Here is a 12355-nt window from a genome sequence, read left to right as displayed (position 1 = left end):
TCGCTCTTCCTCCCTTCTCCTGGCTCACATCCCTCAACACTCAGTTTAAATGTCAGTCCTCCTGGGAGGCTTCCCATACAAGCTTAGGTGCTTCCATCAAATGCTATCTTAGCGTCTTGTCCTTCTATGAACATAGCACTCATCACACTGTATTGTAGCTTTACAACTTATCAAGTCATTCATTATACAGAGAAGTATAAAAAATAATATAGAGAGCACGCATAAATCTATCACCCTACCTAAGCAATAACTTCGCTGGCTGAAGCCCACCGTGAAGCTGGCCCTCAACATTGTGCCTCCTCCCTATTCCCAGCCACGGCTTAAATTCAGTGTTTAACTTTCCATATGTATCTTTATACTTTTATTACACATGCATATAAGCCTAAACAACATACCTATTTTGCTTGGCTTTACACTTCATGTATGATATTACAAAGATATCTCTGCAACTTGCATTTCCCCCTCAGCCTTATTTTTGAGATTCATCCGTGTGGACACAGGTAAGTCTAGATCATTTTTACTGCTGTATGCATTACACCACAATTCATCCATTTTCTCCACTGATGGACACTTAGATCATTTAAAGGTTCTTGCAGTTTCAAACCACTCTGCCTCAAGCATGACTGGATCTGCCCTTCATGCGTATGATAGTTTCCCCGGGCGCAAAGCTAGGAGTGTAACCGCGGGGTCATCGTGCCTGCGAGCCTTTAACTTCATCCAGGACTGGCAACCAGCTCTTCCAAGTGGTGGTAACACACGGTGGCTTTTATGGCTTTTATGTCGCAACTCTCCCTCTGGATAGCAAACGCCCTGGGGGCTGGGACTCAGAACAGTGGACAGAAGACACTAACACCCGTTGGTATAGCGAATGGCTGGACGCAGGGATTCAGCGTAATGTCGCTCAGCGGGTGGTGAGGGACCGCGGAGCGGCGGCTCGGGGCCTGCGGGGCCTTCTCTTCCCGACGCGACGCGTCTCACCTCAGGACAAAAAAAAAAAAAAAAAAAAAAAAAAAACCAAAAAAAGCAAAACCCTGCGCAGCGGCTCCGGGGGCGGTGAGCTCCCCGCCCCCGGAAGATCCGCCCCCGCCCAGGCCCGCCCCCGCGGTGGCTCGCGCCCCGCCCCCGGGGCCGAGCGCCGGGCGATGACGAGCTCGCGGCCGTCTGCGGCCGAGCAGCGCGGGTCCCGGGAGCGCGGCAGCGGCGGCGGCGCGGGGGCGGCGGGCGGCATGAGCGGGCCGGGGCCTGCGGGCCGGGCGCTGGCTGCGCTCCTGCTGGCCGCGTCCGTGCTGAGCGCCGCGCTGCTGGTCCCCGGCAGCTCCCCGACGCCAGGTGAGTGCGCGCTCCGGCCGGGCCCGCGGGCGGCGACTGTCCCCTCCCCGGGGCGGCGCGCGGGACAGCTCGGGAAGAGCAGCGCCCGGAACTCGCGTGTCGTTTCCGCCGCGCTGTCGTGGCGGGGCCGGGGCTCGTGCACGGAGGCCGACCCGCGGGAGGACGCAGGAGGGCGGGAGTGGCGCTCCTCGGGCGTCATGGAGTGCCTTTGACCTGGAGACCTGTCGCCCCCGAATGCAAAGCTGATCGGGGCGGGCCGGCGTCCCCTTCCGTCCGCCGCACGGAGGGGTTGCGGGGGACCCGCCGGAGCCGCGGCCCGACCGCGCAGCTCCGTGCGCGGCGGGACGGAGAGGCCGGCTCGGCTGTGCTGGGCTTCGGGGTCACCGCGGCCCGGGCCGGGGGCACAGCGGGAGCGCGCGGGAGGCGGCGGGCGCGGGAGCTGGCGGCCGAGGCTCGGGGTCGGATCTCGAGCGAGCCTCTCCGGCCCGCTGGGCGGTTCCGCTTCCATGGTGACGGGCGGAGCGCCGGGGCTGCGGTCTGCAGGGACGCCCCGGGCGAGGTCGGCGGCCTGGGAGGGCTCGGCGGGGTCGGTGCTCACGTCTGGCAGGGAGGAGAGGAGAGCTGAACCTCGGCTCAGCGAGCGTTTCCCCAGCTTGCCTGGTCTCCGAGCTCGCCAGGGAAGTGGGGAAAAAAAAGGCAAATTCCAGGGCCTCCCGCTAGACCCCTTGGACGAGGACCCAGCGCCCTAGAAGATCTCAGTCCCAAGCCCCTCCCCAGGGGATGCTGTGGTCGAAGGTCAGCCCTTGGGATCAGCCAAGGGCAGCAAACCCGGTTCGGTCAGTGTTGGGGAAGGTCTCCTTATCACCTGGGTAGCTGGGGGCCACTTGCCTCTGCTCCCTTCATCCCATCACCTTTGTATCAGAACGCGGGGGTTTTGGTGTCAGCGTGTGTGGTTCAAACTGCCCCTCCTCCTCAATCAAAATGTTGTAGGGAGAAGACAAAATCAATTTTGAAAAAGCATCTTAGCTGATTACGTTTAATACAGTGTCTCCCCCGCCCCCGAGCTCAGTCTCGTCACTCCCTCCCTTTTATAATCGAGGAACAGACCTCAAGGGGTTACATCATCTGCCCTGTCACAACTTGTCAGAGACTGAACCCGTACAACGCTCTATTTTTGTGCTTTAGCATCAGTTAATACTGATAATTATTGTAGGAAAAAGGTAAGTTTCTAAGCAGTGATTCTGTATAGTGAGGGAGAGCGTGCTAGTAGCGTTCTGAAGCCATCCACTTAAGAACCTTCACAGAGCAGTGTTGCCAGGTCAGCCAGGCTTTTAGTGCCACCTGGAGGCCAATTTTGGACGGGACAGATTCCTACTAAGAACTCCACCTTTATATGATTTGTGGACTCAAGTTTACTTGAAAAGAAAAAAAAAAAATAAGTAGACTATGTCTTTTCAAATACGCTCAGCAAAGACACTTACGAGCAGGGAGCTAGAACCCGAAATTAAATATTTGGAAATGAAGTAAAAGCTTAATATGCGAGCAGTACAGTTACTTGGGCACTATTGAAACGTGACTTTGGTTTATTTCCTCACCAAGACATTGTAGATGGGAAGAGGGAGTTGTCTGTTGTATGTAATGCTCCTTGAGGCTGCCCTGGTATTTCTTTTTTTTTTTTTTAATATTTATTTGCTTATTTGGTTGTGCAGGGCGAGTTGCGGCAGGCGGGTTCCTTAGTTGTGGCATGCAAACTCTTAGTTGTAGCATGCATGTGGGATCTAGTTCCCTGACCAGGGATCGAACCCCGGGCCCCCTGCATTGGGAGCGCGGAGTCCTAACCACTGCGCCACGAGGGAAGTCCCTGCCCTGGTATTTGTAAGTTCAGCTGTTGGCAGCTTTTTCTAGAAACTGAGTATCAGTTTTCGGCATCATATTGGATGGCTTAAGGAATTTCGTCCTTTGTGTTTGTGTGTGTGTGTGTGTGTGTGTGTGTGTGTGTGTGTGTGAGTGATACAGACTCACTGGGTTTTTAAAAAATTTATTGTATTGAACTATAGGTGATTTATAATGTGTTAATTTCTGCTGTATGGCCAAATAATTCAGTTATACATATATATACATTCTTTTTCATATTCTTTTCCATTGTGGTTTATCACAGGATACTGAATATAGTTCCTTGTGCTCTATAGTAGGACCTTGTTGCTTACCCATTCTATATATAATAGATTGCATCTGCTAATCCCACAGACTCATTGGTTTTTTTAAAAAAATGCTCAAATAATGCAAAAAGGTACAGAGGTGTCAGAATCCCCTGGCCTTACACTCACAGTGTCTGTTGCTGTTGTTTTGAGGAGGATAATAAGTGTTGATGAGGGTGTGGAGAAAAGGGAACCCTCCTACACTGTTGGTGGGAATGTAAATTGGTGCAGCCACTACGGAGCACAGTTTGGAGGTTCCTCAAAAAACTAAAAATAGAACTGCCATATGATCCAGCAATTCCACTCCTGGGTATGTAACTGAAGAAAATGAAAACATTAATTCAAAAAGATATGTGCACCCAGTGTTCATAGCAGCATTGTTTACAATAGCCAAGATATGGAAGCAACCTAAGTGTCCATCAACAGATGAATGGATAAAAATGTGGTACATATATACAATGGAATATTACTCAGCCATAAAAAAGAATGAAATAATGCCATTTGCAGCAACCTGGTGGAACTAGAGCATATTATGCTAAGTGAAATAAGTCAGAGAAAGGCAAATACTGTATGTTGTAATTTATATGTGGAATCTAAAAATAAAATGAATGAATATAACAAAACAAATAGACTCACAGATATAGAGAACAAACTAGTGGTTACCAGTGGGGAAAGGAAAGGGGGAGGGGCAAGAACGAGGGTAGAGGATTAAGAGATACAAACTGCTATGTATAAAATAAATAAACTACAAGAATATATTGTATAGCATGAGGAATATGGCCAATATTTTATAGTAACTTTAAATGGAGTATAATCTATAAAAATTTTGAATCACTACGTAGTACATCTGAAACTAATATATTGTAAATTAGCTATACCTCAATTTAAAAAATACAAAAAATAAATCATACTGGTTGGGCAGAGATTCTGATTTAATAGGTCTGGGGTGGAGCCAGGGCATTGGTATTTTTTTGTTTTGTTTTATTTTTAAATTATGTATTAATTTATTATTTATTTATGTTATTTTTAAAATTTATTTATATTTTATTTTTGGCCACGTTGGGTCTTTGTTGCTGCATGCGGGCTTTCTCTAGTTGCAGCAAGCGGGGGCTACTCTTCATTGCAATGTGTGGGCTTCTCATTGCAGTGGCTTCTCTTGTTGTGGAGCACGGGCTCTAGGCACACGGGCTTCAGTAGCTGTGGCATGTGGGCTCAGTAGTTGTGGCTCCTGGGCTCTAGAGCGCAGGCTCAGCAGTTGTGGTGCACGGACTTAGTTGCTCCGCGGCATGTGGGATCTTCCTGGACCAGGGCTCGAACCCATGTCCCCTGCATTGGCAGGCGGATTCTTAACCGCTGCACCACCAGGGAAGCCTGGTTTTGTGTTTTTTTTAGCTTGCCAGGTAATACTGATGTTCAGCTAGCATTAACCCTTCATACAACCTTATATAAAATAATATTGATGACAAGAGCCTTCAAAGTCTGAAATTCACGTGGAAAAATTAAGCATGAAACAAGAACCATATTCCACCCACCACTGAAGACTCATAGAAGTATGAATAAAAACAGTAGTTACTACAGCTCTGAAGGGATGATGCTGTATAGAACAATTACGGAGGAAAACGTCAACAGCTAGTGACTATAAATTTGCAAATGGAAGCTCTCAAACCTGAACAAGGGAAATGAAAAAGAGAAATACTTGAAAACATTATGACAAGTATGACAAAGGATTTAATATCACAGGGGCTAAGTGGTTAAATAAACATTCCAGCAATTCACAGGAAAGGAAAGTACTGATAGTCAACATTTGGAAAACGTGTTCGAACTTGCTAATTGTCAGTTCAGAACTAAAATAATAAGGAAATTATATTTTCTATACATCGGGCTAAAAAGCAAGGGAAAAAATTAAACTGGCCCAGCTGCTAGGGAACAGATCTGCTTAGTCTCAGGAGACTGGGAGCATAGAGGTTAGGTGCTGGGCAGACTGGTGAGTCAGTCTGGTGGGTGACCTCTCCAGGCCTCCCATACCTCATCCGGAGGCTGGAGACACCAGCAGCTGTTTCACGAGGCTGTTGGGACCTGGAGCACAGTAAGTGTGTCGTTTTCGGTGTCACCTGGGAGCTGATGAACACCACAGTTGTCTTTATAAACCGGCACAGCTAAATTGGGAGAGGAATTTGGCTAAACATATCAAAAACTATTTAGAAAGCTATTTTTGGTTGAAAATTTCACTCCTGGAAGTTCATTCCTAAGGAACTATGTTGAAAGAAGAGAATGTTGATTTTCAGATGTCTATAGCGCCATTTTAATATAGGATATAGCATCATTTCTTATAATTGGAAAAAAGGGGAATGGGGGGAAATTGGAAATAAGGTTAAATGAAAAGAGAAGAAACAACTTTTCAAAATATTTAACCACATGTTCCTGATTCTGACGAAGCCCCTCTTGTCCCCTGCATTGGTTGGATGTGGCCCAGGTCATTATAATCATCATTTGTCGAACACTTACTTTGTTTGAGGTTCTCTGTCAAGCACTTTGCTTGTGTTATCAATTTTAGCCTCCCCAGCAATCCTCCGAAGCACACACTGTTATGACCCCTAATTTATTGATGAGGACGCTGAGGCAGGGTGGGGTCCAGATTCAAGTTGGCCCAACGTGGAGTCCACACACTTAACCCACCATGTTATACTCCTGGTCTCAAACGCTGCTTCTGCTGGCCACTCGCCATAGGGTGACCAAAGAACAGAAAAAGTGATTGATAAAGCTTTGTTTAGCCTGGAGGGGAAAAAAAGCTTCAGTAGATTATTAAAAGTTATATACTCTGTGTTTTGTCTTCACTGAGAGCTAAATAAGGGTACATTAGGATGAGCGCTAAAAATGAGGGATTTAGGCTGTGGCTGCAGTGAAGAATTTTCTGAATTAACCAGATGAAGTACTGGGGGGCCCTGAATTAAGCTTTCATATTACAGAATAAAAGAGGCTGGATTATTACCTTTCTGGTTGTGTTATTAAATAGTTTCCCTTAACCCTTACACTGTTGGTGGGAATGTAAATTGTTACAACCACTGTGGAGAACAGTAGGGAGGTTCCTTAAAAAACTACAAATAGAGCTACCATATGATCCAGCAATCCCACTCCTGGGAATATATCTGGAAAAAAACATAATTTGAAGAGACACATGCACATTACAGCACTATTTACAATAGCCAGGACATGGAAGCAACCTAAATGTCCATCAACAGAGGAATGGATAAAGAAGATGTGGTATATATATACAGTGGAGTATTACTCAGCCATAAAAAAGAATGAAATAATGCCATTTGCAGTAGCATGGATGCAGCTAGAGATTATCATACTAAGTGAAGTAAGTCAGACAAAGACAAATATCATATGATATCACTTATATGTGGAATCTAAAAATAAATGATACAAATGAACTTATTTACAAAACAGAAATAGACTCACAAACTTTGAAAACAAACTTATGGTTACCAAAGGGGAAATGTGTGTGGGGAGGAATAAATTAGGAGTTTGGGATTAAGATATACACACTACTATATATATGTATAATAGATAATTAACAAGGCCCTACTGTATAGCACGGGGGACTCAGTATTCTGTAATAAGCTATATGGGAAAAGAATCTGAAAAAGAATGGATATATGGGGACTTCCCTGGTGGCGCAGTGGATAAGACTCTGTGCTCCCAATGCAGGGGGCCTGGATTTGATCCCTGGTCAGGGAACTAGATCCCACATGCATGCTACAACTAAGAGTTCGCATGCCACAACTAAGGAGCCCGCCTGCCGCAACTGAGGAGCCCACGTGCTGCAACTAAGGAGCTGGCGAGCTGCAACTAAGGAGGCCACCTGCCACAACTAAGACCTGGTGCAACCAAATAAATTAATTAATTAAAAAAATAAAGAATGGATATATATATATGTATAATGGAATCACTTTGCTCTACACCTGAAACTAACACAACATTGTAAATCAACTATACTCCAGTATAAAATAAAAAATTAAATTAAAGAAAGTTTCCCTTTTTTTCTTTTGCCTAGAAGCTAGATGGTGATTTCTCTTTCATATAATATAACAGATATAAATGGCCCAGTTGATCTGGATGAAACACTTTGCTTTAACTTTAGCCAATAATAGTTCACTGTTTTCCTACCAAATTGGCAGACTGAAAGGTAGAAGATGCATCATCCTTATGGTACCCTGAGAGCATCTGGTAAAGTGATGAGCTCTAAGCCCAGGGAATATGGAGCAGTGGCTCTTTCTGCCCTTCAGACTTACTCTCTCTCCTTCCCCACCTCATGTCTGCCATGGAAACCAGGAGATGCAGAACTCCAAACAAAAGTGACATCAGGCAGAGCTTCTCGGACTGTAAAGGGCCTGCAGATCCCCCAGGAACACTGCTGCTCTGCGCGTCCTGACTCCCTAGTCTGGGGTCCTGCAGGTCTTAAGAGCTGCCCTTCCCAGCTCAGAGCTGAGTGATGTGGGCCAGGAAAGTTGGAGCTTCGGAATCATGCAGATTGGGTTCACGTTAGTGATTTCACTGAAAGCCTCTGTGGCCATGGGCAGTTATGTAATTTTTGTGAGCCTTAATTTCTTCATCCATAGGATGGAGAAAATACCTAGCTCATGAGGTTGTCATATTATCAAATAGAAGTTGCATGGAAACAACTAAACTTGGTGCCTCTCACACCTTAGTACTTGGTGACTGTAAGATGCGAATGGTGTTGATTGAATCCTTGTTTGTAGTAGAGGCATGTGTGTGGAAGGGAACTGGGTGCGTGTGTGCATGTGCGCATCCGTGTGGACACGGCATGAGGGATGAGAGACCCCAGGCGTTTGAGAAGTGCTCCTGAGACGCCACTTTCCACTCTGATGCACTTTGTCTCTGACACATCTTTCAGGTGCCTTCTTTTTCTTTTTCTTTTCTTTTTTTCTAATTCTTACCAGACTTAGAAAAAAAAAGGCACTTGGAGCTGAAGATGGACCAGGCTTTGCTGCTCATCCATAATGAACTGCCTGGGACAAACTTGACCATCTACTGGAATTTCGATCGCTGTTATCATGTAGGTGCTGCATGCTTGCTCACAGTTGTGTTTGCTTTGGGGCTAGTTTGATATGGCTGTCAGACCTGAAGCCCTTCACATGTTAGCCTCAGCTTTACAGGTGAGGAAACAAACAGGCTAGACAAAGACTCAGAAGAAATTCCATCATGGAGGATGCCTAGCGATGGGCAGCATCCTTTTTTTATCTTTTCCCTGCCCATCTTTTTCAAACCAGTTTCTGTGATGAGCAAAATTGATAGACATGTTTTTTTTTTTTTTTTGCGGTACGCGGGCCTCTCACTGTTGTGGCATCTCCCGTTGCGGAGCACAGGCTCCGGACGCGCAGGCTCAGCGGCCATGGCTCACGGGCTCAGCCGCTCCGCGGTATGTGGGATCTTCCCGGACTGGGGCACGAACCCGTGTTCCCTGCATCGGCAGGCGGACTCTCAACCACTGCGCCACCAGGGAAGCCCAGACATGTTTTTTTTTAATTTGACAAGCATTCTTTCATTCCACAATAAGAGCATAAACCAGATCCGGGCCACTTGCTCATTTCTGCCACCTCTTATAGCCTGTACCCTCAGAGCCATTAATCAAGGGGCCTAGAGTGTGACAGGGCAGCCACACCACTGGTTTTCAAGTTGCCGAGGGGTGATGCACTAGGATGGGGTCTCAGCAGGATAGTCACACTCCCTTTTGGAGTCCATTCAGTTTGATCCCTTATGAAGCCTGAAGTGATAGATGTGTTTTGACTCCTCTGCCCACTGCATAAACCTCCTGCTGGACCAGAGAAGGAAGGAGTAAGACATGGGGGGGGCAGGGCGGGGCGGCGAGGGCCACGGGAGGCTTACGATGAGGCCCTTCTGATGATAAAGGATTTTATCTGAAGGTGTTGCTCCTATGCTAGACCTTGTTGCTTTTTAAGCACAGGGCTATTCTTCCATGTAAAATGAAAGTCTTTACTTCCAAATTAAGAGCTTCAATGTACCACCTTCAGAGGAGGAATTTTAATGGATAGTGACCTGTTTAGTGTAAATAGCTTTTTAAAAAAGAAAACAAATTTTAAAAGTCCCCAGTGTGGGTATCAGCTAGAAGATGATGGAGCAGTACATGACACCTCCTGTAAAGTTAAGTGAAACACAGAACATTGGTAATATTAAAAAGGTAGGTCAAGACCAAGAAAAGGCTTATCACAAGAGGGACCTAAAAGGACCTTAAATTAAGTAGAAAAAATCAATAACTTCAAAAATATCTGTAATGTATTTAACAAAACATCAATCATGTGTTGTCAAACGAGACTAAACAGAAACGGCAGAGATTATACTTTCTACAATTTCATATCTCTGCATAACAAAAAAAAAAACTAATAGGAGAGAGAATACAGACGTAAATGTCATAGAAAAATCTTTGACTTGGCCAAAGCAATTCTTATGAAAATTTGTGTCTAAATGTTTCTAACAGTAAAGATGATGTTAATACAAGTTGCAGCTGCTGTTTACTGAGGGCCTGCTCTGTGTTTTAGATACGTTATATCTCATTTAATCCTCACAGCAATCCAGGAAATACCTGGATTCTGCAGATGGTGATGCTGAGATTAAGAGCAGGAAAGTGACTTTATCCCAGGTCCCCCCGCTGTCACATGGCAGCGCTGGGGTCCTCACCCCTCACTCTAGCTTCAGAGTGTGTCCGCTTTCCTTTCTGGATCCTGCTTTATGTTAATCAGGAAGAAAAGGGGAAATGAAAAGCTACCGAGTAAGGATCTCAAGGTCTTGGAAAGCAGTGTCATCATCCAAACAAGAAAAAAGGAAGCAATAAAAACAGTAACTATGGAAACTGCAAAATGAGGAAAAAAATGAGAATAAGAATGAGCCAAGAGGTGGTTTTCTAAAATAAAAGTCACACATACTCTGTAATGGTCTATATGGGAAAAGAATCTAAAAAAAGAGAAAGAGTGGATATATGTATATGTATAACTGATTCACTTTGCTGTACACCTTAAACTAACAGCATTGTAAATCAACAATACTCCAATAAAAATTTGAAAAATTAAAAAATAAATAAAAGTCACACAATTGATAAATTATTGGTACATTTAAGGGAACAATGGAAATTAATAAAATTAGAAATTATATGTCAACAGAAATTGAAATAATTATGGTCCAATGAACAGTTAAGACCGATCAATTTAAAGTACAAAAATTGATTTCCTTCAAAAAATATAATATGAAGATTGATTCAAGAAATTGAGGACATAAATAGATCAGCAACTGATTAAGAAATCTGGAGAGTTGTAATGAATTTCTCTACCTAAAAATAGGTCATTTTCTCCAGCGTTTTCAAATAATAAATAATTCTTAATCTATATAATCTATATATGACCCTAAATATAACAACAATAAAAAAAATGATGGCTTTGTATCTGATTCATTCTGCAGGGTGTTGATCTTAAAATCTAGCCAAGACATGACAGAAAATGCAGGTCAATCTTTCTAATTAATGTGGGTGTAACAATTTTAAATAACTTATCAGGTAGAATAAGTTGGCATAGTGAGAGGTTTATGACGACTTATATTTTCATCTTGAGGAATCTATAAGACGTCACATATATGGACAATGATAAAATGTTAATGGGAAAATTATAGGCTAAATGGAGAAATAGCCAATGCACGCTGATGTGACACCTAAACATAGGAAAAATGGCAATACTTCCCAAATTAGTTTATACATTCAACACAATTGCTTGTGGATACTTTATAGAAGCTGCATAAAAATGATTCCAAAATGTCTATGAAAAAGTAAGTGTTCAAGAGAATCAGAGGATGGTCCAAAAGGAGAACGGACAGTATGGAGACCTGCTGTACCAGATAAGAACTATCACAGAGCACGGCCGTGAACGTAGCCAAAAAAGAGAAACGAAGACCAACGGGCAAATGACGTATAAGAAGTAGAGTCTAATTTACGTAAGAACTTAACAGCTAAGAATTTAAAGGAATAAGAACATCATGTGTAGATCTTTTAAAACAATATAATTTATATAAATTATAAATATAAGTAGATTTATATTATTATATATCATATAATTAAATTGTATATCTTCCAAAACAATATAATTTATATGTTATATACAAAAAGATAAAACAAAACGAGCTTTGAAAGCAGCCTAAATATTCATAGTGATAGTATTTGATGGAATATAATGCAACCATTAAAAATTATAAATATGCAAATTAGGTAGAATCATGGAAGTTTATTTGTTAAATAATATTAAGTAAAACCATAGAATGCAAGATTAAAGGGATGCTGTATTTGTTAATTATGTGAAGAATGTACCTATGAATAAAGATTATGTAGTTCCATAGCAACACCTATGGAAGGTGTTATGTAGGAAAATTTTACCTAAATTATTGAAGTGTAAAAGTTTTCTATAAGCATGAAGGAAAAGTTATCTCAGGTCTTCAGTTGGATACCCAGCAACCACAGACTGTCAAACCCCTAACACCTGGCCTGTGCTTGGATCATGTAGTGCCTGCTCCAGGTCCTGGTCGACGTCTCCCAGAGCAGGAAACCCGGGGAGCCCAGCATTGAGGCTGTGGCTGTGAGCACCCAGCACGGATCCATCCTGCAGCTTAATGACACTGCAGAGGAGAAGCAAGTTTGTAGGTTCGTACCTGCTATGATGTGACCTACTAACACCTGTACTTTCTCTCTACTGTTTTTTTCTTGTTTGGGTTTTAGCTTCTTCTCTCAAAATATCGTTCTGTCTCTTTCC

General features: G+C 43.7%; 1 protein-coding gene across 1 annotated transcript in view; it reads left to right on the top strand.

Annotated features, from left to right (window-relative positions):
- Positions 1–1142: 1142 nt before the first annotated feature.
- The window catches only part of HGSNAT (heparan-alpha-glucosaminide N-acetyltransferase), a 44348-nt gene continuing 33135 nt past the window's right edge, over positions 1143–12355 (top strand). The window contains exons 1-3 of the mRNA XM_007455459.1: positions 1143–1329; positions 8492–8607; positions 12110–12246. Of these exons, the coding sequence (XP_007455521.1) occupies positions 1143–1329; positions 8492–8607; positions 12110–12246 (440 nt within the window). The remainder of the gene's footprint in view (positions 1330–8491; positions 8608–12109; positions 12247–12355) is intronic.

The sequence above is a fragment of the Lipotes vexillifer genome, unplaced genomic scaffold, assembly GCF_000442215.2.
Source record: "Lipotes vexillifer unplaced genomic scaffold, Lipotes_vexillifer_v1.1 scaffold414, whole genome shotgun sequence".
Lineage (NCBI taxonomy): Eukaryota > Metazoa > Chordata > Mammalia > Artiodactyla > Lipotidae > Lipotes > Lipotes vexillifer.
This window is presented reverse-complemented; position numbering and strand designations above follow the sequence as displayed.